The 26945-nt window shown below is 37.6% G+C and overlaps 2 protein-coding genes across 8 annotated transcripts in view; one reads left to right on the top strand and one right to left on the bottom strand.

The window, feature by feature from the left end:
• The window catches only part of LOC137197778 (uncharacterized), a 45320-nt gene extending 32729 nt beyond the window's left edge, over positions 1-12591 (top strand). For 3 of the 7 annotated variants that reach the window (XM_067611197.1, XM_067611205.1, XM_067611189.1), the window contains exons 12-19: positions 253-474; positions 651-830; positions 1623-1722; positions 2456-2587; positions 4871-4957; positions 5279-5377; positions 7647-7679; positions 8723-12589. In XM_067611197.1, the coding sequence (XP_067467298.1) occupies positions 253-474; positions 651-830; positions 1623-1722; positions 2456-2587; positions 4871-4957; positions 5279-5377; positions 7647-7679; positions 8723-8753 (884 nt within the window). In that variant the 3' untranslated portion in view covers positions 8754-12589. Of the gene's footprint in view, positions 1-252; positions 475-650; positions 831-1622; positions 1723-2455; positions 2588-4870; positions 4958-5278; positions 5378-6152; positions 7680-8722 lie in introns of all 7 variants that reach the window. The other 4 variants (XM_067611228.1, XM_067611218.1, XR_010931505.1 and 1 more) reach the window with 3 other exon arrangements.
• A 3840-nt stretch (positions 12592-16431) lies between these two features.
• On the bottom strand, positions 16432-21087 carry LOC137171589 (beta-1,3-galactosyl-O-glycosyl-glycoprotein beta-1,6-N-acetylglucosaminyltransferase-like). The gene is made up of 5 exons (XM_067575607.1): positions 20805-21087; positions 19018-19739; positions 18797-18890; positions 17059-17463; positions 16432-16929 (listed from the first exon to the last, which is right to left on the bottom strand). Exons 2-5 carry the CDS (start codon positions 19323-19325, stop codon positions 16432-16434), a joined length of 1305 nt encoding a protein of 434 aa, XP_067431708.1. The 5' UTR covers positions 19326-19739; positions 20805-21087.
• Between the last annotated feature and the right edge of the window lie 5858 nt (positions 21088-26945).

Raw genomic sequence — 26945 nt, 5'->3', positions numbered from 1 at the left:
TTCCATTTTTCATAAAACTGCTCTTGACAGCTCTATGTTCTGGTTTCTGTTGCAATGATAGTGACTTAATGATCTTCTGTCCCATGTTTTCACATTTGACAGACATTTTTTAAGGACAATTAAATCTATAGCAATAACAAAGCTTCTCAAAACATAATCACATAATCTAAAGTGAATCTACACCTTGACTTGAAAAAAACACACACACACATTAAGATGCTAAGAAAAATTAAACAAACTCTCTCTGACTAGACCCACCCTCCTCTGCAGATCTGTCAATCGGGTCCAATCAAAGGAGGAAGTTAGTAGCTCCACCAATGAACGTGTCACTGGACCCTAGTGAAGGGTCCCTTCTCTCAGAGGATGCCCTGGATACAGAGGACGAGGCTTTGGATACCGGGGATGACCTGGATCTGAATATTGATGAGGTGGACACATCTGATGAGGCCGACTCAAGGGAGTTCAACAGACACGGTGAGACACGCAGCTGAGGATACTGTACGAACATGTCTAAATGCGTACATAAATGTCTGTATGTTGTCTAACGTATATTGTCCCAAAAAAAGAAATACCGTGCAAATATAAATATGCTGTTATTCCATCTTGTAAAACTCAACGTTCACATCAGCTGTCTGTGATGTCACAAACAGGGGACTCAGATGAGTCTAATCTTGGAGCAGGAGCCGCATCAAGTGAAGCTGTTGCAGGACACAGAGCGGCTGAGGAGGGCAGGGAGAGCAGACTGTGGAGGAGCGTGGTGATTGGAGAGCAGGAGCATCGCATTGATATGAAGTGCATCGAGCCTTACAGAAGAGTCATCTCTCATGGAGGTAAACACACACACACACACACACAAACACACACACACACACACACACACACACACTACAGTCTTATAATCCAGACACACCAATTTATCCTGTATGTTTCACAGCCTTTGATCATTTGATTTCAGCCGATGCTTCCTGCTCACTTGTATTGTGCTGGGTTTTTTTTCCCATGTCTGGTGGAATCATATATTTACTTGATAATTTTATGCTTTGAGCCTTATTTTTCAAAGGCAAACTCTCAATAATTGTTTTTGATAATTCTGTTTAAGGGTCCACCGACCCTGTTGATAACCTGTGATATTACAGAGCACACTGACCACACAGTGAAAGGAAGAAGAGTGGTTTACAGAGGCACGATCAAAACAACTTCATCTTAATTTGCATTTGAAACATTAAACTTATTAAATCAGATCCAGACAAATATTAGTAATTGCTACAATGAAAATTATATCTGAAAATGTTCTGGAGACACTCATGCTGTAGCAGTTTGAAAGGACACAGCTTTGCCCTGCCCTTCCCCATATAAGGTCCTCTTTGCAGTGAATGTAGAGAAGTGGAGGGGAGGCAACTCCCACTCAAACCCCTTACCATGACCCATATGTAGACTGTGAAAAAAGCTGCCATTTTAACAATAGTGCTCACTGATGGGCCTCGAATTAATGGGTCACAATTACTAATTAGATACATAAGACAAAAAGAGAAGAATTGTAAGTAAATTCAATGATCAGATGTATGAATGCATACGCATTGTAAATGGGACCCATTATGAGTGTCCTTTTTGTCTGTTTTCAGGTTATTATGCTGAACAGAATGCCATCATCGTGTTTGCAGCTTGCTTTCTACCAGACAGCGACTGTGACAATTACAACTATGTAATGGAAAACCTTTTTCTGTAAGTAAAGCTACTCTACATGGCTAAAAGTATGTGGACATCTGAATTTTACACACACATATATGTGATTGTTGAACATCACATTCAAAATACCATGGGCATCAAGATTCTGCTATAACTGCCTCCACTCTATTGTTAAGGCTTTTGTTGTAGGAATTTGCTCTCATTCAGCCACAGGAGCATTAGAGAAGTTGACCACTGATATTGGTCGATACAGTCAGCATTCCAGTTCATCCTAAAGGTGTTGGAATGGGTTGAGGTCTCTGAACAGGCCAATCAGTTTCTTCCACACCAAGCTGGGAAAACCATTTCTTTATGGACTTCTTTGTTCATGAAAGCATTGTCATGTTAAAACAAGGAAGTGCCCTCCCCAAACTGTTGCCACAAAGTTGGAAACACATTAATGTATTGTGATGTCATTGTTGATGTAGCATTAAGATTTTACATTACTGGAAATAAGGGGCTGAGCCCAAATTCTGAAATCCAGCCCCAGACCAAAATTATACTAACATGCTGTATATAGACAAGTGTTTCCACATACACTTTGTCATATAGTCTACTTTCTGTGACACAAAAGAGGCTGTTAAAATGCTGTTTAATTCCAGAAATTAAATTACATACTGGTGTCAACAGACAACCATGATTTATACATAATTAATTATTAAACAATTCACTTCACAAGGAAATGTATATACCAGCCTGATAGTGGTTTCCATTGTCTGTCTTTGTGTAGATATGTAATTAGTACCCTGGAACTTATGGTGGCAGAAGATTACATGATCGTCTACCTGAATGGTGCCACACCTCGCAGGAGAATGCCTGGCTTTACCTGGATGAAAAAGTGCTATCAAATGATTGATAGAAGGTAATATTCACACAAACACATGCACAGCTATAATTTAAAGCACATGCATACACACACAGATAATGAAAAAACTCAAGCTCTTGATCCCCAGCCACATAAAACCACCCACTTGGCACACACTCACTCCACCTTTCTTTTTACACAAAACCCTTTTGACTTCAAATACGTTTTTATTCTCTTTGGTGTCTTTTTTCTCTGACCAGGATCTTGTGTGATTACATGGAGCCACAGTTTTGATTAAATGTCATATTAAGACATTAAGTTTTAATGATATTATATTATGCAGTTATATTCCGTGAATTGTCTAAAGTAGAATTTCCAATAATTTGTTTAAACAAAAATCAAAAGCAGTCTGTAATGGGACAAATTAATGTTAATCAGCAGCATCTGCCATTAAAATGCTCTTTACTAACTCAGTGTTGCCGCATTGCCCATAAGTAGATGAATATGTGTAACCGATTAAATGTAAAGGTGAGTTTGTATCATAGACTGTAAAAAATATGGATGTAGCCACCGTGATGTCACCCATTAGTTTCTGAAGAGCAGTTTTGAAGCTCAAAGTGGGCAGCTTCAGCCATCGCCATCTTGGCAGTGCCTTACTCCACCTAACTCCCGGCTAATCCAAAATGGGCAAAGAGTTGGAGCTGAGGCGGGCTGAATGAAGCCTGGTTTCTGAAACAAGTCACCTAGCGGCTAGCGACCTGTCAATCAAAGCAGCCATGTCCTTAATTATGCATAACTTTACAGCTTAATAACATTTAAACTGGAGAATTATAAAACAATTCACCCCCGTACAGTTATCATGAAAGGGGAAAGTAGCTATACTTGTATAGTTGGGCATTTTAACAAGGGGGTCTGTGGGGATTGACTCGCTTTTGGAGCCAGCCTCAAGTGGCCATTCGAGGCACTGCAGTTTTTGGCACTTGCGCTTCATTTTACAGCCCCGGAGGCATGGATGTATAATAAGAGCTGGATAGGGCACCGTTGCTCAGCATTGCAGCCAATTTTTCCCAGTGGCCACTCGCGGTATTGGAGTGAAAAATCCCGCTGTGGCCCAAAAAGCATTTTCCCCATAGACCACCATTAAAAAAGGGACATCTGTAAAACTATTGACAGGACACCTCGAACTGCAAACAATGTCAATTATGACTCTTTCTATTATCTACTTTTGATCCTTGGAGGTTTTATATTTGTAAAACTTTCCTCAAGCCGAGAAAAGCGATTTTAAAAATCAATGACGTCATCACAATGTAAAGTCTATGGGCCAAGTGGGAACTTGCGGGCAGGGCCAGCGGGGGAAACACTACTGTGCATATTCAGTGGGCTGCACAACGCGGAAGCAAACCTGGAAACTAGAAACTTTTTTTGGTGCATGCGTCAGGCGAGCAATTCCTATAGGACTGAATGGGTGCCATATTTAATCCGTTATCTAGCTTCTATAATACATTCATGCTCAGAAGTTGCTAGTTGGTTTGTATGAAGAAAAAATCATGCATTCTCAGTTGACATTAGCACATAAAGATTATAAAAGATAATAAGTGAATTCAAGCTTGGTTCATGAGTTTGTTTGCTTTTTCAAAACAAATTAGAGCTAAAATTACTGTAATTCAGTTTGGTATTAATGATGGGTCTAAATCCTCTAATGATTAAATATATTGCATAACTCTCCAGTGATCATCCTCATCTTTTATACTTTACCAAGAAAAATGAAACCATAAGCAACTAAATTACACAACTCACGTATTTTTTCCTAATATTTTTGTCAATTATCGTAAACCGTCTGTGTTCACTCATTCACTACTCCCTGTATAACATACAGTCAGAAGTTTACTCTGTAGTGAGCAGTAAATTGAGATTTTCACTTATGAATCATCATCATCATTTGGAGTCATCACTGATAGGCTTAGTGTTGCACAACTGTAATTGTCAAGTCACTAAAATGTGATGCCATGTATTGTGGGATTGTTAGCAGAAAGTAGGGTACATGCCATGGACAATACTTTTTTTGTTCCATTGTGTGAATGTTGGAGGGCACTATAGAGTGCATAAATTTCACACTGAAATAAAATGGTAGGCGGTAAATACAGTGTACTACTAAATATTGAGTGATTTTGGATGTAGCCCAAGTGTGGTCAAAACATTAGTGATACAATAAAATAATTGGAGCTAAAAGTGCGGTACAGGTGTAATTAATATGTAATATTTATTAATAAGTCAGCAAGTTATTAAGGAAGCTCTTGCCTATCTTTTTACACCACGTCTTCTTCTTCTCTTGTCCCACAGACTGAAGAAAAACCTTAAAATGTTCATCATCGTCCATCCTTCCTGGTTCATACGGACATTGCTGGGAATCACCAGACCCTTCATAAGGTGTCATTGTTGTACTTAATGTTTAAATAACACTCTCAAAAAATGCACACACTGAAGCCTTGATTCTACCAATAACTGTATCCATGCTACCAGTATATATGAGAAAGAAATAGAAACTCTCTATGGGCATATTTTGTGATCTATTAGAATTTGACACCAACACAAATCATAATACAAACCCTTTGTAGCCCTAGCTATTTCCAAGAAAACAATCTGATTACACTGAAAATCCAGTAGCCAACTTGTGATATCACAACGGTTGAATCAACTCACCTGAATACACATCACTGAATACACAACTTTATGACTTCTTTTTTTCAGCTCCAAGTTCAGCAGTAAGATTAAGTATGTGAATAGTCTGCGAGAGCTTGGAGAAATCATCCCAATGGAGTATGTCCACATTCCACCCAGCATTGTCAAGTAAGTAAGCTTGTATCTACAGTATGTTTGACTTGTTAAACAACACGGTCCCACCCTTGGAACACTTTAGTCTTTGTTACTTATGCTCAGCATCACTCATTCAGACTTTTTGTTGTAAAAGAGTTTCCTTACAAACGAAAGGTTGAAGAACAGTAACCTTTATATTTTGGGTACATTATTTTGTGAACACAACTGGGGCAGGTGGCCAGACAAGGTGAAAATGACACTATCTGCACTGTGACATTCTCCTCTTCAGTGGATACTGGTTATTTGTGCTTAAAACACAGCTAAATATCATTCAAGCTTCGTTGCCATTCTTGATTTATTTAGATGACTACCTGACATCATGATATGCATAGACATATGAACCATGTTACCAAATGAATTAACCCTTCCTCCACTGCAGTTTCCACTCAGGTTTTGCCAGAGGCAATTACAGCTAATTAAAACCTGTTTGTTGAGTGTGTAGAAGCTTAGACCCTGAATAGTTTGTTTCCGAAGGCTGTTCATGGACTAAGAAAACTCAACATATACCTTTAGATATTATATGTGTTTTGTCTAACACACCTTTTCAAGGAGCTAAAGGTCAGGTTGAGTGACAAATCCTTTCTGCTGTAATCACATTATACACCTTCTCTTTTTTTTTTTTAATCTGTGACTAACTCAAGAATAACTCACTGACTTCCTCAATGAAAAAGGGAAACAAACACACTGCAAACTTCCATTTCAAATGCCTAAATTAGGCATACTCATACATCTCTCACTCTGCCCCAAGGTATGACGAGGAGAGGGGTATACACAAATTTGCATGCATAAGGTAAATCAACTAACCTGCCTGTATTGATCAGCTGGCTGTGCAAAAGTCTCCCTGAAAAATCCTTCCGCACTACTATGAATTTTCACATCTTCTGACTAACTAATGTTTAGTTGTCTCCTTATCCAGTGTAATGTGAGGCAGACCTTGATTTTCTTACTTCTCTCAATCTGTGATGTGGCTTTCCCTGGAAATTGGTTTATTTCACCTCTCACCTGTTGCATTTAAGTGGAAATCTAATGAACATATATACACCAAAATAACTTAGACTAACAACCAGATACATTCTCGACCCAACCGGTCGAGGCAGATGGCCGCCCACCCAGAGCCCGGTTCTGCTCGAGGTTTCTTCCTGTTAAAGGGGAGTTTTTCCTTGCCGCTATCGCCAAGTGCTTGCTCATGGGGGAATGCTGGGTAAATGAAAGAGTACAGTCTAGACCTGCTCTATGTGAAAAGTGCCCTGAGATAACTTCTGTTGTGATTATATAAATAAAATAAATAAATTGACTTGACATACAAAGTGACTCCCCAACAGGCTGGTCTGATGGTTTGCTGTTGAGGAACCTACGAGCGATGCATAGTTTCCAATTACTCTGTCAGTATGAAAGGTGGCTAAGTGTTTTTATGACTTTCTCATAATTGGCCACATAATATTCCCTTAGCAAAAAAGAATATGAGGTGCAGTATTTTAACTGTAGCTGGCTGACAATAGCCTCCAGAGAGATGAGTCACAACTATTAGCATGAAGCCTTTTTGCAAATAGTAATGCCCAGTAACTAGAAATACCAGAAAAATATCATCAAGGTAGCAGGTCAGTCATCAGGAAAATATAAACATTAGAACAAAAGACTAAAGCTTTTCTTTATCTGCTGAGGACAATACGATAAATGGGATTTGATGCATGATTATTTCCTATTCAGCTATTTTTCTCCAGGTCCGTGGTATAAAAGGGAAAAGGTTGTGTTTGTAGCATATAAAATAGAGTGGAGATGAGACCATGGAAAAATTCAAGTTTTTAATTCTAACTTCAACCCTCTCCATTACCAAGGGGCCATGTCTTGTACCTTTTTGCCTTTCTGTCTTGTGCCACTGAGCATGTATTGAGTCTGAAAACTACTATAATTATTAAACTACTATAAACTACTATTGACCTAGACCCCGTGCTTGTAAAAAAAATGTTTAACAGGGTAAAATACTGACTCTTTTGACTGGTTCATTATTGGAAAATGATTGCACCCTATGCATCGCAGTGCATCTGTACCTCACTCCTTTGATCTTTAGAGCACTGATGCTTGTTTTCCTTTCCTTCCATTCACCCTCCTATGGCAGTGTGGATATAGGCTACTAATCCCCAACAACTGCATGTGTACTGACAATGAGGTGGCCCCCTTCACTTGTTTTTCTCCTTACCTCACTAACCTTTGCTCTCTGCCCTCTAACCCAATGCTAAACCAGACTGGATACAGAATTGCAGGACACAGCAGCTAAGTAAGTAGTGAGCAATTGTTCTCTGTCAGTGAGTGAATCAAACAGAGACAAAGAAGGACATTCGTGTTCTGCTGACATCCCTAATATTCAGTTAACAGGAAGTTTGCACATGTGAAAAAAAGATATAGAAAGGGTTTACACAAAGCCGCTGCTGTGCCATTTTTATGGAACTTCGTCTTGTGTCCTTGTGAATTAATATATTTACTTAGCTCTGCTTCTGATGATCACAGAATAACCTAGCTTAATGGCTTATATAGTCAACTAACTCCTGAATCTGATTAACTGATAAGCCATGACATGGACACATACTGTAGAGGCACTGATTGTTTAGAAGAAAAAAAAAGGAAGTAATTTCATGTTAATATTTTACATTAAATTGACATTGAAAGGATGCAACTTTAGACATTTCCTGGCTATTTTCACTGCAATGGAACAATAAACTACTTTAAGCCTCACTGAACTCTCTATGCTGCCTCACAGAGGGTTTACCAAACATTTTGATGCTAGCTTTTAATCGGAGACAAAGTGGCAAGGCTTTCTATGACTAACACTGACTGTGGCAGTGAGTAAATTGTACAGTATGACAAAGCCATGGTGCCCACTGTAAATGAATCTGTTTATATGACTGAGGAATGAAATATCATTAATAAAGAGAGCAGAACAGCTGACTCATAACGCTGAGATTTTATTATTTGTAGAGTAAACATGTTTAAAAGTGCTACAGTGATTCTTCCATGTAAATTTACAAGCAGGCCTGGTAGCCACTGAACAAATATTGATTTTGAAATGTTGTAGCTAACAGAAATACATAATATTGGAATGTCAATAGGCATATCTCATGTTCTGTTTCAGATATAATCATAAATATATGTGCAGTGGTCTACATTTTATGAATGCCATTTACTTTGTGATCTGACTACTGTCTTTATTTCTCACATATATAGTTTTCAGTGGCAATCCCATTGCTTCAAATGTTTAATTCTAATGCCTCAATGACAAAGATGAACTACAGCTCTTTCTGTCTCTCCTTCTCTCTCACTCAGAGCCGACAGGAAGGGGAACTCAGCTGTTTGACGAGATACGTGGCTGCTGCCTATCTTCTCCTTGCAGTATGCTGTACTCTACAGCAGCATATATGAAAAAAAGCCTGTAGCATGATGTGTACGGCACATAGTTGTTACACCAACAACTAGCAATGGGTTAGACAGCAAGACGCTGTGGTACAAGACACCAAGCAATTGCTCATTCATTGAGGAAAGTACTAACCTGTGGGTGTTGAACATCGTAGTTTATTTACAGTGCAGAGACCGGCACTGTGCTGAAGGGAAGATGCTTTATCGTGTACTATTGTACTTTACACAGTACTTGATTGTGTTCTCCATTGTGTAGCTTTTGTTTTGTTTGGCTTTGATTCATGTTTGAATGACTTTGGAGGATTTATTAACTGGCTTTGTTACATTCCTGTACTAACCCCTGTCATTTGCTAGCTGTACCTTTTGTAGCCCATGGTATTAAGTGTGAATTATCTGAAGCCGTAACGAGGCTTGTGACTCTTTCACCAAATAACCAAATACACGTCAACAGTTGTATTACTTCCCATCTTACAAATAAACATTTGTGAACCCTGAACAACGTATGTTCATGTGATGTTAACATGTGATGTTAAGGGTGTTGTGGATATTTTGAGCAATGGTCAGCAGTGGAGAAAGGCGCACACAAGACTTTTTACGTCTTAATGCTGAAAATGTTTATTGAAAGCACTTGGCCAAGTGGAGAACCAAAAACAGTAAACACCAGAGTGTTTTGCTCCGATGCTGTCTCTTTCTGTTCTGCCCTCTGAAGGACAGTTTAAGTCATGTTGCATGTAATTTCAGCAGTTTGGGTTTGAGCGTCTGACTGTGTCATCCACCCATCTGTGTTGTTTAGGGAAGCCTCATCTGACCTTGGTAACCATGGAAATGCTGATATACCCTCTATCAGAGCGCTTTCTGCCTTCCCCAAAACATCACAGACAGCTGAAGTCCAATGTCACCCAGTTTGTAACCTCTAAAGATGGAAAATTCCATAACAAAGGGATGCTCCATTTAGACTCTAATTTTAGGCAAAGTCTACAAAAATATGATCCACACACAAAGAAATGATTGTACTGTACAAGCATTCAGTTTGCAATGGCATGAAACCAAACGGCAAAACTGGGTTTTGAAATACTTTATGTGGGTGACGAAAGGTTTTTACATTATGTCAACATGTGTCACTCGACACCTCTTCTTACAAAGGCTGTGAGTGGGTTATTCTATTAAAACTGTATATCACCGTGAAATATGTTGCAAAGTCATATCGTAAAGGTAGCAAAATAGCAATTATCAATAGCTGCATACATTTGTTGCATGCTTTCAGTCGCTACAGTTTGAGATCAAATTTAGTCATAGTTTGTCCGGTGTGTGTGAGTGTATGTGAGAGAGAGAGTGATGTTGGGGAGTGATGAAGAAATAAAGTATGTTCACTGACATTTTTAGAGAGACAATATAGAAACTGCCTATGTCTGTCTTTCTTTTCATTACATTTACCTACATGATAACACTGTATAATAATGATCAGTAGTAAGTCATTTATGACATTAGATAATGATGAACAAATCATTGATATACCTGTAAATTATTAATTATTGTTATGTTAACATGTCACAAATGTTTTAAGTCATCTATAAATGATAGTTAATTAGGAAATATTCATGAAAGAATCAGTAGGCTAGATGATTAATTCATGATTTGTTGATATATTATGAATCACTTCTGAGCCTTTCAATGCAATTAATAGAAATTCTGGTATTATATTATATGAGCATCCCTTAGCTGTAGATTGTTTTCCAATTTAATAGCCTACAAAAAGCTTTGTACATGAATGGTAGAAGTTTAATTTATGCATTTACATATCCTTTGTAACAAGTGTTACAAAATCGAGATTTAGAAAACATTGTGGTATTTGAGTCCAATAACTCAACCCGCCCCACTCCGTAGTGCTGATTCTTTGTTGGGGTCGGTTGTGTCTGGAGTCTCCCAGGAATTATATTCTACTAAAGACATGTAAGTAGGCTCCTCTCATTGAGTGTTTAAATCCGAGTTTTATATTGTGTAGATATGGCACTACAGGATGCAGCTGCTGATGCAGCTATTTGGCAGATTAACTTCGGTTAATGGGAGAGTTATACCGCCAGATATAGATTTAGTGCAATTTGCAGAAGGTAAATGCATGTGTGTGTATATTTTAACACTGTACCAATATGATGTAGTTTGTAAAAAAGTTTGGTACTAATCATGATTAGCACGTTAGCATGTCGGTAGACAACAGATGTCTGTAATATCTGTAAATACAGAGTTTCACCACCTGAATGAGGACTTATTGCAACCTACATTATATAAATGCATGTGTGCATTGTAATACTATATCAATTTTATGTAGTATGTAAAAATTGTGATGCTTTTTGTATTTAGCGTGTCAGCATGGTCAGCATGTTAGCGATAGTAGCATAGCTCTCAATGTGGTAGCACCCCACATTACTGTGTGTTAGGGATTAATATTTTTCTGGAATATTGACATTTTCTATCACGGGCAGGGTTGACATTAACTTTTTGAGGCATTTGTCCTTAAGACAAGTAGATTTAAACTTTTACTTGTCCATGCATAAAAGTCACTTGTCCAGGTAAAAATGACAATAATTTTTACTTTTTTCATTTTGTTTGCAAATGCAGAATTCAGACGAACAAACAGTTGAAAGCATCCAAACAATGTCAACATGTAAATGATTCAATTTATGAATTTTATTTAAAATCTAATTCAATAAAGCTCTATAGATTAATCATTGATATCCTTCTGATGTTTAATAATTATGATTGACAGTGTTTCCCCTAGGATGTTTTTCAGGGTGGGTGGTAGCTTGGATGTATAAAGAAAACTGGATACAGGAACAGCAACTGGCTTTGAAGCAAATTTTAACCAAGCGGCAACCTCTGGAGCTGAAAAATGAAGCCAATACAAAGTGCCAAAAACTGCAGTTCCTCGAATGGCCACTTGAGGCTGGCTCCAAAAGCGAGTCAATCCTCATAGACCCCCATGTTAAAATGTCCAACTTTACAGCAGAAATAAACATGTTGCTACCAGCTGGCTACTTTTTCCCACTGACTGGCTATTCCATATCCTTGTGGAAAGTCCTGATACAAGGCTACAGTGTTCAAATGGAAAATAAAATGAGTGTTCCTAGAAGCTACAACAGAAACTGCGGTAGGGAGCAAGTCTGAGGTAACAGCTGTAAAGTGATGGAAAGTTTGCCTAAACGCTATTTCTGAATTTGAGAGGTGGCTAAACAGCATTTACATGTATTTTGCCTCTGCTATAGCCCTGTCTATGCAACACACATGAACATTTGCAAGCCTATCACACTCTCACTATGCTGCCAATATAAGTTACATTTGTTTTTATTTGTTTCCTTTGTTGGGGCGAGGGGGTCAGGCAATTGTAGCGGCAACACTGCACATAACGTGATACGTTTTGGGTTTTTTTTTTGTTTGTTTGGGGTTTTTTGTTCATGACTTTTCATTTGTTCAGTGGGGCAAGTAAATTTCTCTTCCACTTGCCCTTCCAAAAAATTCATTTGTCCCAGACAAGCCTTAATATCGAGCCCTGTCGGGAACAGAAGTACACTATCCCAGGAATCCCAGAAACTGGACTTGTTTTTACAGTATAACTTCAGCTACAGTCAAAATGCATTAGTCATATTTCAAGCAACACTAATGCAACAAGGAGAAATATGCATAAACCTGTGGGTTCCCAACCTGACCACTTTAGCATATTATTTGGTGATATTAATAATTACTAAGGCAAGAATGCCATTTTTGTTAATCAACATTAGAATGAACATAATATAAACTTTGCATGCAGCTTGAACTTTGCTATAACTGTGAGGAATATGAAATGCCATGTTCATAGCCTGTGATCTGTCTGCTGAGAACAGACATCAACAGAAATTATATTTGACAATTCTTCATTGTATAAACAAACAAAGTGCATTAAAGCAAGTAAATTTGTCATTTTTCAAGCCATTATTCTATTAGCATTCAGAGGCTGCTAGTGCGAGCCTTAATAGCCAAGCAGTGTTAGATATATTGTAGTTAGAGAGGCAATGATCACTCAAAGTTAACAGAACTTTTTTTTATTTTCACTTGTGCATTTCAAACATTGTGCAATGTGCATTGCTGTATCATATATATAACAGCTGTGTGCGTATGCTGGTGGAACAGAAAGCTTATTGTAATTAATAAACACAAAGCGCCATGAATTCAAAGCGCACTACCAAATTCTTCTGTTGTAGGCTCTAAATTAGGCAAACACAACACGATGTCTGCAACCAGCTTTGCATGGAAATACTTCAAAAGATTGAAGAATGAAGATGCAAAGTGTACGCTCGGTGAACGAGTGATCAAATGTGCCAGAGGTTCAACAAGCAGTTTGTTGCATCATTTGGAATCTATTTGCATCACACACAGCTTTTTCATGTGTTTTAAGAAAGGAAACTGTAGGCCCACATTTTCTACATATATTCAAATATGTTCTAAAAAAATATGTTCCAAAAAAAAATCCCCATTATTATATCTCTGTGGAAACAGGAAATGGTTTGAATGAGTATTCTAAGAATTAAACCCTACTGTGTATTAATGTGTGGTAGTATTGTTAAGTTAGCTAAGAAAGTTAAAGTTACATCAGATGAAACAGTGCATGAGATTTTGGTTGATTAAAGTGACTGAAGAGAGTCATTTGTGACTTTTAGACAAATAGGACCAGGAAACTACAGGGACCCTATGACACAGAGCTACATGTCTCCCACCGGCTGCACCTTCAGTCCTTCAGTTCTTCAAGTCGTTCAAAGACTCTTTATGAGACTCAAACCATTGAGGATAAAACCAGCCTACAAGTACATTATCCTGACTCACATAATCAAACATGGCTGTTAGCTGGACACGGCTTGTGCACAGCTCTTTTTTGTGTATTCCAGTATGTGTGACACAGTGTGGAGCTTTGTGAAGTTCCTGGTTTAATTGACTTTATAAATGAGACATTTAGCAGCACTTTAAGATTGTCTGTCATTTTGGAAGCTGACTACCAGCAACTAATAATAATAATACCTTTAATTATACAGTGCTTCTCAGAACAAATTACAAAGTGCTTTTACAGTACATACAATTAAAAAACAATAAGCAAATAGTTAATAAAATATTATGATAAAATACAATGAAAGATAATAAAACAAACAGTAAAATCAATCAAAAAGCAAGTCTAAAATAGTGAGTTTTTAAAAGTGACTCAAAAGAAGACAATGTGTTAGCTTCCCTGATCTCAGGCCATTCAACAACTGAGGGGCCTGAACAAAAAAGGCCTGGTCACTTTTAGTTTTAAGGTTTGACCAAGGAATGGCCAGAAATGACCTACCAGAGAATCTCAGGTTGCATTCAGGCCCGTAGGAGATCAGCTATATATTTTGGAGCTAACCCTCAATGAGCCTTAAAAGTGATCATTAAAATATTAAAAATCCACTAAGACTGACTTGGAGCCGATGAAGTGATTTTAAAAGCGGTGTGATGTGAAGTTTATTGAGGTTTTGTTGTGTGAGGCATGAGAAGAGTGCATTGCAGTAATCTAACCAAGATGAAATGAATGCATGAATTACTGTTTCTAAGTTCTTAGCAGATAAAAATAACCTGATTTTTGAAAATGTTCTTAGTTAGAAAAAACAGAATTAATGTGCTGATAGAAGTTCAGGTGGTTGTCAAAGATAACTTCTGCAAGAGTTAGTAATGTTAGATGAAAGGGGACCAATGTGGGAAAATGTAATTCTGTGATGAGTCTAGACCTATTATAATAATGTGTGGAGGTTGTTTAATTGATTGGTGTAATTAGTGTTGAAGGAGAGATATAATTGTGTATCCTCGTCATAGAAATGGTAAATGATATTGTGTTTTTGGCCAAGTGGTAGCATGTAAATGGAAAATAGTAAGGACCCAAGAGCAGATCCCTGTGGAACTCCATATTTTAGCAATACTGAAGCTGACTTATAATTCCCAATTTCCACATAGAATGATGTTCCCAAAAGATAAGAACAGAACTAATCTAAAACCAAACCTGAAATGCCCACCCAATGTTTAATAAGTTCCATTAAAATACTATGATCAACAACTAAACACATTGCAGAGTCAAATTGTAATTTTTGTGGAGAGAACATCAGGTCTGTTCATCTGACTATCAGAAACTGCTGACCTCTGCTTTGATTTATATTGTCTGTTGGTTTCCATGTTAAAATTTGAGCAGTGTTTAAATTTAAACGGCAAGAAATGGCTATCAACCATTAAAAAAACAATTGAATGTTGACATTATGATGTTTGTTAAAATGTGAATTGCTTTGATGCTAACTAGTTATTCAAAGTTAATTTGACATCATACCTAAAAAAGAAGAGTTGGTAAAATTGCTTAAAATTGATTATTACAATTGATGCAACTCAATTTAGGAGTATGCAAAAGCACTTGTAAATGACTTATAAATGATTTAGTCATACATTTACACATCATTTATAACTGATGAGGATGATGAAAGTAGTTGGGGATGGTATAGAGCTGACACATCCCCTGTTCACTTGCATGAGGAACTATACTGGCAGGTCACAACGTTCGGTAGCCTGCATTAACATGTCATTAATATAGGTTCACATTATCCCACTGCCACAGACCCACAAACACTGCCACTTGTGTTATACGAAGCACCTGACCAATACTGAAAACACAGGAAAATGATTCATAATATATCAACAAATCAATTAATAATCAACTAAAGATTTATTCATGCATATTTCATAATCAATGGATGATTTTTAGATGACTTACAACATATTTGTGAAATAACTTACTACTAACTACCTACTTGCTCCTAACTTACTACTAATGTCTTACTACTGATCGTTATTATAAAGTGTTACCGTATACATTTGTTTGTGACTTCATTTGTTGTAAATAAATAAAAATATATGCTCCTCTTCAACAATTGTCTTTTTACATAAAAAATCATCACAAATCACTCATTGCATCAAAAGTTCCCTGCACACTAATATAGAATCACAGAGGAGTCATTAATCATCAGTAGAAAAAAACATTTGTTAATACCAAAGTAAATACACATTTATCATATACAGTAAGAGTTGCTTTAAGTTCTTTTGCAGCAAATATTTGGACGCTTTTGGATGCTGCTTGTTTTTCCTGTTCTTTTTTGCTCAGCTGCTGAAGCTCTGTCGAGTTGTATGGAGGCTGTATTGAGGAGTTATTCTGGCCCTTCCAGAACATTAACATTGCTGTTTTGAAACCTGTTTTGAATTCCTGTGTAGGTATGGTTTATGTGTAATGTCATTGTCTTACTAGTTTTCAGGCAGGTTCTGCAGGTTTGCACATTGGAAGTAACAATATATTCTCAGCCAGAACACTGGCAGTAAAACTGTGTAATTCACTCTGATATGATGCCACTTCCACATGAAATGCTCAAAATACCTTTTTTCATATGGACTTTTGAGTAGATTAATTGAACTATTGAACGACTGCCAGATTAGCAGCAGTGGGACTGAATAAAGTATTGCCAGTAATTCAACTGATTTTTAATTATCTTACTGTGTTTATGTTTCTCAGTTATTAATCTACAAATACAAATAATTTCAAATATACCTTAAAAATGTTTGAAATGTAACCCAGCCAGAGCCTTTTGTCTCAGATACTTCTCTAAACAGTGGACAGCAATGGGATCTGTGTCTGTATCAAACTTATTGGCAAAGAGGTGATGCTGCTTAAGCATCCACTGCAGGTCTCCGGCACCATACACACATATTGACCGGACATGGTTGCCTTGACACTCTGGGTACACCGCGTCCAGTGAATCCTGTGACCCCTCGTGCCACTGCCACTTCACCAGCCGTGCAATTGCATTGATGTCTGTCATGTCATATTTGCTGTTGGGCCACGTTGAGCCAGGAACACCAGGCATTCGTTGAATGGTTGCCCAGAGAAACTCATCAGGACTGTAGGTGTCTTTGGCCCACTCAATCAGTGCCAGTACTCGGTTGTCCTCCAACACACTGCGGATGTATCCTCGGCTAACCACAATGTAGGCATTTCCAGACAGAATAGGCACTTTGAAAGGAGGTGGGTCCTTTGCCTTTCCTGACGCCTGAGACAGTTGAAATAGTGAATTAATATGATGGTGACATCACTAAGGTCAAACCGAACAGAAAGTTTTTGCAAAGTTATTCTGCAATATAGCTGTGTATCAAATAATAAAAATCTCCAAAACAAATACCTGGATTTTCCCATCAACTATCTGGTGAGAAAGTGTCACCCTCCACTTCTTTCCCTCAATCATTTTCTCTGACTCCAAGCTGTTGCCGCCCTTCAATGAACCTAACATCCGTACGATCTCCAAGTTGGTTTTCAGAGGAAAATCCTGGCCACAAAGGTTGATGAAGTATTTCCATTTTGTGCTGGCATTATAGAGATCAGCCATACAGTTGAGGTCAGCCTGGACTCGTGGCCAGGCAGCATAAACCACACTCACAGTCTTGCTGGCTATGAAGACATTTGGGAAACAAGCAGTGATGGCCTTGATGGCAGAGATGACTGAGGCCTCAGATTTTTTGTCAACATGGACACAATAAATATTTTGGGGTGCGTAGATGGCTCGCAGCAGACGCTCAAAATTCTGCACCTAGAGTATCAAAAAAATAAATTAAATCCTTTTCATGTCAGTTATACAGAAGGGTGGCAAATTAAAGGAAAAACCTGAACGAATGAGTGGAGAAACATAATTAATGCAGGAATGCAGATGCCTCCAAACAGGAGCACTGCATGGTACAATTAGGCAATTAACATCCAATCATGCTCTGTGGCTTGTATAAAATTGCTGAGCAGGCCCATTTGATTCTAAGTTTGTATCAAGATGGCAAGAGGGAAAGATCTAAGTGAAATTTGAAAGAAGGTTAATTGTTGGGACACATTTGATGATTGTGATGCTTGTGCATTACTGAGATATGTGAGGAAAAACAGAAGAGCAACTATTCCTCAGGTGACTGAGAATGTCTGACGTTATCAGACTGTGTCAGCAAGAACAGTCTGTCGACAATTACATAGAGAGGGATATTATAGTAGGGTTGCAGTGCATGAACCTCTCATTACTAAGATTAATGCACATTTGAGAGTTCAGTGATACAAAATCATAGGCACTGGTCTACAGAGATGTGGAAAAAAGTTATATGGTCAGATGAGTCATCCTTCAAACTCCATGCCTCCAATTTCACAAAGAAGGCTTTCTATAGAGATGTGAAGTGGAAGGAACTATTTCAGGCACCCCTGGTTCTGTAAGTAAAAATCACATTTATTTTTCCCATAAACAACATTACGTAACACATTCTATAGCTTGGATCAGTACAAGACTGTACATAAAAAGTTAACTACAATTCCTAAGGTGCATTTCAGCCAGAAACAGCAAGTCACCAAGATTAAAGTTTGGTCATGTGTGCTGCTAATGGTGGGCAGAAGTTTAAGATTACAGTGTTGAGAAAACTGATTTTATGGTCTTTTTAGTGAATTCAGCAACTATGGCGCTGCATTTTGTCTGCAATTTTGAATTCATTACAGCTCTGATTCGCACCTCTGACTGGCTTCTTCTCCATAGCAACGGCAGCCGAGGTGGATGGGTACTGTTGTAATTCTTAGCCGTTCGCCACAAAATCACAGATAAAACGTGATTTGTCAGAAACAAAGTTGAAATAATTGAAATTGGTTGTCATAATATAAATCTTTAGGATGGTTACATTATCCGGGAGAGTCCTGAGTTTCTATGTTAAATAGAGGACAAAAAAATTTAAATGAGAATACAGAATGGGGAAAAACACTTCCGGGACCAGCGGCCAGTCCCCCCTCGCAATAAACTTCAGTCTCAAGGCCAAGCTGACGACATCGTCAGGTAAATTGTTTAGACTACTAGACAGTTTTTATTTCTCAATTTTGTCATTTAATTTCAGGCTTTAGAAGTTTCATACCTTATGATGGACAACAATAGAGTAAGCCAGGGGGAAGTCCTCTTCTTCCTGGCTTAATGGGAATGTTAAGTATTTCCTGCTTAACTTGAATTTCCTGTAAATACACATGTTGATTAAATCTCAGGGAATGTATACTGTATACTTTACTGATAATAACTAGGAAATACTGCTAAATTCATATCATTTGATATTTCTGAAACCCATAGATTAGAGCAACAAACCTGCAGTCTTTGGTTGCATTGATATAATACTTATCGGGGATCTGGACACTCTTGCGGAAGTCTTTGGTGATGGTCAGTAATTTGGCCTGGTCCAGTGCCTCCCTGTCTCCCTCCAGGATTGCTGAACAGTTGCAAACTTTCTCTGGGCCACCGTCAGCATCTGTATAGTCCAACCAGTTGTACCTGAGAGTGTAAATAGGATCCCAGCCTGTCTTCGAGCCACTGAGTAGGGACAATATCCATAGTGATCCCAAGACAACAGTGAGCTTCAGCAATAGTTGCCACCGTCCTCGTTTCAGTAGCCTCATTATTTGAGAGAAGGAACCAGGCTAAGATGGTTTTACAGTCTTCGTTCTGTATGTAACCTTTATATAATAGAGTCACTGGTTTGATTTTTACCAGTCTATGAATCACATTGTGTCTAAAATTTTAAGGTCTATCTTAATAATTCACATTGTACAGTAAGTGACAGTTATAGATATTACATTAAATCTGGTAAAATCATTAATGGTTAACTTTAAAATCCAGACTTATCTAAATCTAAACTCTATGGTAGAAATGTCAGATGGAGGCATTTTACTCGCCAGTTATTACTACATGCTATGAGGTGATTCACCACATATCAGCATTGCTATAAATAAGGTTCATGTAGTAATACTTGGGCGGAAACGTTCTACCCATTATGAATCCAGGCAGATTAGTCCCTCCATGTGTTACTGCCCCTGGAAACCAGATAAAATGAATAATATGAAAACACCCATTCCTTAACCAAACATAAGTAAAATGTAAAGGTGATCAAAAAAACAAAGTTCATGAGTTCATTTTAAACAATCTTGACATTTTTTAACTGGACATGCTCATACTTATAATAATTGACAGGTTGAACAGGCAATCAGTTTAGATTACATTATTAGAAAAAACAGCACAAAGAGGAATAAAAAGAAAAAAGATTCAGATTCAGATTTGGTGGTATAAAAAAACAGCATACTACATACACACATGAACCACCTGTTTTTACATGGATTCAATCTGAACAAGGTGCCTCAGCTGCTGGACTGTGGAGTAAACTTTCTACATGTTTTCTGGTCAAGTCTAAAACTGATACATCTCTGGATGTACATTTCTCTTTTCATATATAATATTTTGAGGGTTTTCCCTACACATGCATATACATGGCAAATACTTCTCAGCACCATCAAGTGGAATTGAAATTGGAATTGTGGAATTGAATAATGTGTGTTATATTATATTATTATTATTACATAAGTCACTATGCAGCTTTAAAATATTGTCAATCCATCCATATTTTCTCTTAAAAAATGTTCACATTTATATTTCTCTTTTTTATTGTGTTATTGATTTTATTAATTTATCTGTTTTCTTTATTTTTTCTGTTTTGTTTCATGCCTTCAATTTAATTTGAGATTATTTTAATAAAATAATTACTAGTTGAATACTGGACCCTCACCTTTTTTTATATGTTTGACTTTCAAATATTATGAAACATTTAATTTGCAATTTGTCTCCAGGACACAGTCATACTTCTCAGGTTTTGACATTGGCATAATTGCTTCTGAATGTAATCAGTCCCGTTGACAGTTTCCATGGAGGTTTTTGCATGTGTGCTAAATAAAGAGATAAGGTGCTGTTTACAGGCTCCACAATGAGCAATCAGAAGGAGCAGCTCTTACATGCGTAATACACCCAGGACAGGTTGTAAGGTAACAATGAATGAATGAACCATTAAGGGATTATTTGCATTGCTATTCATCACACTCATTCTTTACCTCCAGTGAAAAGGTTTGTATGAGGTGTCTCGGCACAGCGTTTGGACTTGGATCCAGCTAGACGGACTTGTTCTTCCAGATAAAGTACATTCCACTCCACAATGGGGGGAGCCCTGGTTAAACATAGCTAAGGACCACCTTCCTCTTCCTCTTCCTCCTCTGAAACTGTTGGAATCTGTTTGCTGTGCCTGACTTGCTCGTCTGTCCTCCGATCATGCCTAGTAGGAGGACGATTAACCATACTTGCAGAAACAAGATGAAACTCCTACTGTGGAGGCATGTTGTCTTTGCTTGAAACCTGCGTTTTTTCAGAATTTTTCAAGTCTATCTTACAACAACAGTCAGGCACCAAAATGAACGTTGACACATGTTTTTCTCACTGTAATAATTCCTCCTGTTCATACTGGCCATTAGAAGATCCCTTCATAATGCACTTACAATGTAAATCATGGAGGCCAAAATCCACAAGCCTCGTTTTGAGCAAAAATGTATTTAAATGTCTGAATCTAATATGAAGCTTCAGCCGTCCAAATGAGTCAAATCAAGTAGATATCTTTCAATGTTACAGTCTTTTTAGTGTCAAAGTCTTTTTGTTACTCTACTTCCACCGCGGCTCAACAGGGAAACACTGTACAAGGAAACAACAAAGAGGGAATTTTTTATGCTACAAGGATTGTAAATGTGGCAGATATCCACTTGATATGACTAACTCAGACTGCTGATGCCTCATTTATCATTAACTATTAAATGCATTTTTGCACAAAATGAATGTGTGGACACACTGTGGATTTTGGCCTCCATCACCTTCATTGAAAGTGCATTTGAAGGGGATCTTTTAATAGTTTGTATAAACATGAGGAATTATTACAGCGAGGAAAACCTCTTTCGGTGTTCATATGAGCGCCTGACTGTTGGCTCAACTTTATGCAAATGATATGAACTGATGCAGTGTGAACAACAACCAGCGAGAGCCAGTCTCACTTGTTTTGATTCACATGGAAAGAGAAGCACAGTTGTTCATTACTCCACCCCGCACGAAATAACTTCAAACAAAACAAGCTATCGGTGCTGTTAAACAAGGATGACGAGTAGAAATAAATTACAGACATTATTGGTTTATTATACAGTAGAGTATGTAGCCTACATGATATGCTCAACCCATGGGCGTAGATTTGGATATGGACGGTAGGGACATGTCCCTACAAATGTCAAGTTGATGCTAAATTGTCCCCACCAACATTTTTACTCATCTCAAACAGTCTTGTCATTTTAACTAGCAATATAATGTCACTGATAAGATCTCTGCAGTTGCCAGGTGTGTTTTCTGCAAGAAGTGGGTTATTATGATACTGGCAACCCTTAACTTCAAGCTGTGTTTCGTTGTCGACTAGCTGCACCCCAGCAGCAGCAGTAGCAGAGTCAGCGATGAATGAACAGTGGTCACTATTTATAGTTAAAATAGACAAAATAATTTAAAACATCTTCATTAAACAAAACTAACATCATGTTTAAATTTCAGGCATATAGATGCTGGTTAGCTCTGGCATGTCATTTAATTACAGAAGTTACTGTAGACGGAAATTCCTCTAAAAGCGAATTAAGGCATCAGGTCCCTTTTAAAGAAGAACTGAAGTGTAAATAACAGCTGAGCTTATCTCATGAATGTTCTGTAATCATTCCCAACATTTTTCTCCTTTGACATTATAAGGATACGTATTTATATAAGCCCCTTCCCTCTCCTTTCTTAAGAGTGGATGAACAATTATTGTATGGGTCATAATGGATGACATGGATCATTTATAAGGTAAGGGGAGAATGGTACAATTGTAACATCACCACAATTGTAACACCCCCATTTTTTCTAAATGTAAGCATGCACTTGTGACCTCATCACGCACACAGCCACACACACCTATCATCTTAGTCCATTTAAAAAATCCGAGCTGTCACCTGTCGAGATACAAACGAAAATCTACTTTTGTGCAAGTGAGTTTTCTAATAACTTTCCCCCCTTACCAGTTCAAAAGCTGACAACTGTCCATTTTTGTAGAATAACCCCCTGACGGTTTGTCAGCATAGACTTACTAGCTTGTGCACACCAGTGGCTTTTTAAACAGGAAAGCCGTGGCGTCTACGGTACAGTCTTAACAGATTGTGCTGCGCCACTATGACGCTGTCGCCATTACGGCTCAACGGTCGGAACGGCGGAGCCACAGAAGAGCACTGCCTGTCAGATCCAACATGGCCGCCCCAGTGCTACAGTTTCTTCAACATAATATATCGCCTAGTAACGGATTCTCTTCTGTCCACAGACTCACATTCCTGGGAAATGTTTAATTTATTTTAAAACTATTATAAAATTTCCCCACAGCTGCCAAGTTGTAATAGGCCTAATGAAAAATACATTGTAGGACTGGTAAAAGTCAAGTTATGTTTATATTTCAGATTTTTTTTTTTTACATCATGTCCAAGACGTGTCCATAAACCCAGCTGTATTTATCTGTCACAGACAATTAGGATGCCCTACGTCCTCTGCTAAACTGCTTCTCCAGTATTGTGCAGTGGATGAATGGCAACTTTCTCACATTGAACGAAGACAAAACTGAAGTCACAGACTGTCAAAGTGATGAAATCGTAAACAGACTCGGAAATCTGGCCCTACAGGTAAAACCAAAGGTGAAAAACCTGGGTGTCATCTTTGATCCTCAACTTTGAGAATCATATCAGCAACGTTACTAAGATAACCTTTTTATCCGTTTAGAAACATCGCAAGAGTCAGAACCTGCCTCTTCTTAGATGATGCTAATAAACTGTCTTATGCCTTTGTACTCCCACGCTTAGATCATTGCAACGCACTTTATACTGCCAAATAAAACCTATTGTTCGGCTGCAAGAATTCTAACCAAAACCAGTAAAAGAGGTCACATTACTCCTGTGTTAGCATCTTTGCACTGGCTCCCAGTATTGTTGAGGATAGATTTAAAAATTCTCTTACTTGTTTTTAAAGCTCTGGATGATCTAGCACCTTCCCGCCTGTCAGATCGCTCCCTCAGATCTCATGGTGCTGGTCTGCTGAGGGTGCCAGCAATTTATCGCACTGTTAGAACTGACCCGCAACGTGTTCCGCATCGGCGTTATAAATAAAAAATAAACATATAAATAATGCGGTGTCTGTTTACTCGATGATTCAACTTGCACTTTAGAACAAGTGCAGACATGTCCACCATACTACATGTGAAATATTTTGCCTATAAGTGACACAGTCTCGGAGTTACTTAGCAAAAACAAAAAAACAGTTGTGTCACTTCTCCCTAGCTGCAGCATGTCCAACTTATTTGTTTGTGAATGTGTAGGCATCATGTCGTTATAGAAATCCTGTCAGCAGCTCTCATGCTCTCAGGTGAGTTCTTATGTCATAGTGAAAGATGTAGCCATGAGTTGAGGAGTTGAATGAAAAATAATACAAAAAAAAAAAGTTTCGAGATGATTTACAGATATCAAAGTGAAAGAAGCACAAAGCTACAGAATCTCAGGTGAAGTCTGAAAACTTCACGGCAGAGAGCTGGTTCAAACAGAGCAGCGCATTACCTTCAGGTTTCCATACTTAAAATTTCTTATTGCAGTTATTGTGAACGTCTATCATAGGTCAATTTAAAATATTGATTTCTATATATTAATATAAATTATTTCCTGTTATATCAGCAAATACATATTCAATAAAGTAAACTTTTTGTATAGTCAGGCTCTTAATGTGTGTATGTGTACATATGCGTGTATATGAAAGAGAAGAAATAGATGGAGGCCAAGTGCTGTCCTTTTTTTTTTTTTTTAAGTCCCGATCAAAGTTAAAACCAAATCTATGCCCTTTACTCATTTTTTTCAAAGCTGCAAATTCTCTTTTACATCCAGTCAATTCACAGCACTGTTCAGTTTTAATTTTTAGTTGTTTTTTATTTTGTTTGTTTGTTTCAATTAATTCATCCTCTGTATAAGGTTGTAAAAATGGTACGGGCCACTTTAACAGTGGAAAAACAAAGTTGAATTGTACTTATCAGTTTCTCCAACCCAGATAATATTTAAACTGCGGTATTACACTGTGTCAATTTTAAAAGGTGAAGTTAGGTGTGAATTAGGTGTGACTTGCTACTGCAGCAAAAGATATATTGTCAGAAAAACGTTCAAATCACAGTGCTAGCATACAACATATGTAACAGGAGAAAAGAATTTACTGTTGAAGCCTTGAAAATAGCCTCAAGACAAATCTATGAGATGAAATCAGTCATTAAATGTGAGAAAAATGAAATAGGCATAAATCCTGCTGTGACTGTAATTTTCAACTTTTGTTCACCTAAACAGCAGAGCAGATAAATGTGTCTTACCTGTGACTTTACAAGCAGCAGGAATAGATTCCAGTCATCTCTGTCTGTCCTCGTACCTGTCTGATGTTCCTCAACCTGTTGGGTACACCTGTTCAGGTGTGTCACATCAGTACATGGGAGTCACAGTTGGCTATGAAAGTACAACTTCCTGTCAGTATTTTTCAAAGTAAAACCATTTCTCATGCACCTAAGCCTGGTGAAGACGAACAGAGCTTTTATGTTTAAAAAGGAGTGAAACAGTACACTACACACATTTCATTTGTATCATTGGTCTTTATAATTCTGTGTGCAATAGCATGCAATATTGTATCCAAAAATACATGAACAGTAACACAGGTCAGCCACACCTTGAAATATTTAACCTTCAAATATCAATTGAATCATTATCTTTGATACAATTGTTCCTCACATTTAGGGTTGGGTCGTTAATTAAAGGATTTATGGTTGTCATGGCCATATAGTATCGGCCCAAACTGTATGAGTATACGAGACGGTGAGAAAAAGCGGCACTGTTTTATTAACAGTTGATTTATTACAAACACTTGTACACTCCTACTGGCTAATGATTCTGTTTAGAGCATGAAATTGCCTTAAATAATGTTCATAAAGTCTGTGACCCTCCTTAAAGATGGAATTCATTTCAATCTCTGTTAATCAAAAATGTGACCATGCACGGAAACCGCTAAAATTTAGTCCTGCAAAAGCCATAATATAATAGAAAACAATGAAATGAAGAAAACAATGCTGTTTCCCTGCAGTCTGGACACTCAGAGTTACAATGTTCACTTATTTAGCCAGCAGGAGTAACTGTACTGTACCACTGCTAAGATTATTACAGGTTTGTGCTTTTATTCTGAGAGCAAATGTGTTTGAGTAGATTTGTTCTCCAAATCGGGACACACACTCAAAGGCTTTTTTAAGACCATATAAAGGAATCAAATTACTTTTTCTCTTTATTGATATGACATTTATGGAAGAACTTATATGTATGTGTATATATATATAGAGAGAGAGAGAGAGAGAGAGATGTACATACACACACACAACGTTTGCTTTCAGTCCACAGATTTGCATGTTTATTGCTGCTCTAATGTAGGTAAATTTAACCTACAGAACTTCAGGGCAGATTGAATTATTGTGGTGTTTCAGAATAAGAAAACAGCATTAATACATCTTTAAATAAAGACTGAATGGTTCAAATTCATAATGATCTCTTTCTTGTATGTCCTTAATGTTTATTTTTTATTTTTTACCTGCAATAATATACATTTTTACATATGGAAAAAAACAAAGTATAATAGGCCTGCTGATATATTTTCAGTTCAAATTTGAAAAAAACAACTGTTTTAATGAACCCAATTTACATCACAATATATTTTTTCTAATTTACTAGCAGGTAGTCTGTCTGGATCATGGTTTGGGTGCTTGGCAAAGTATAGTCTTCTTGTCGCCCTCTTGTGGTTAGACTCAAACACCAACGAAAGCACCAACAAACCTGTCAGTAACCTATAAAGGGTTTTTGTATATTCACTGGAACTTTGAAGTTAAAAACAATAAAACAATTCATTTTTTTATAGCTTGCCGTGCACACACACCTTCCAAGAGGAAGATTTTAGTAGCTTGAATATAAAAACACCCAGCTGAAAACCTCAATTGTACTTCCATTGATTGTTCACACTGGTGTTAACAAACTGGACTTTACATTTCACATCCCTCATTTAATCCCTGCACTGGTCACTTTCATATATTTCACCAAACTGGA

The sequence above is a fragment of the Thunnus thynnus genome, chromosome 2, assembly GCF_963924715.1.
Source record: "Thunnus thynnus chromosome 2, fThuThy2.1, whole genome shotgun sequence".
Taxonomy (NCBI): domain Eukaryota; kingdom Metazoa; phylum Chordata; class Actinopteri; order Scombriformes; family Scombridae; genus Thunnus; species Thunnus thynnus.
Note: the sequence above shows the minus strand (reverse complement) of the source record. Positions and strands in the feature narration are given on the sequence as shown.

Coding starts and splice junctions, on each gene's coding strand:
- LOC137171589 (XM_067575607.1), bottom strand. CDS start 19,325: ATGAGGCTACTGAAACGAGGACGGTGGCAACTATTGCTGAAGCTCACT. Junction 17,464..18,796: donor CTATTGTTGTCCATCATAAG/GTATGAAACTTC, acceptor TTGATACTCTAG/GTGCAGAATTTTGAGCGTCT. Junction 16,930..17,058: donor TAGTTGATGGGAAAATCCAG/GTATTTGTTTTG, acceptor CAACTGTCTCAG/GCGTCAGGAAAGGCAAAGGA.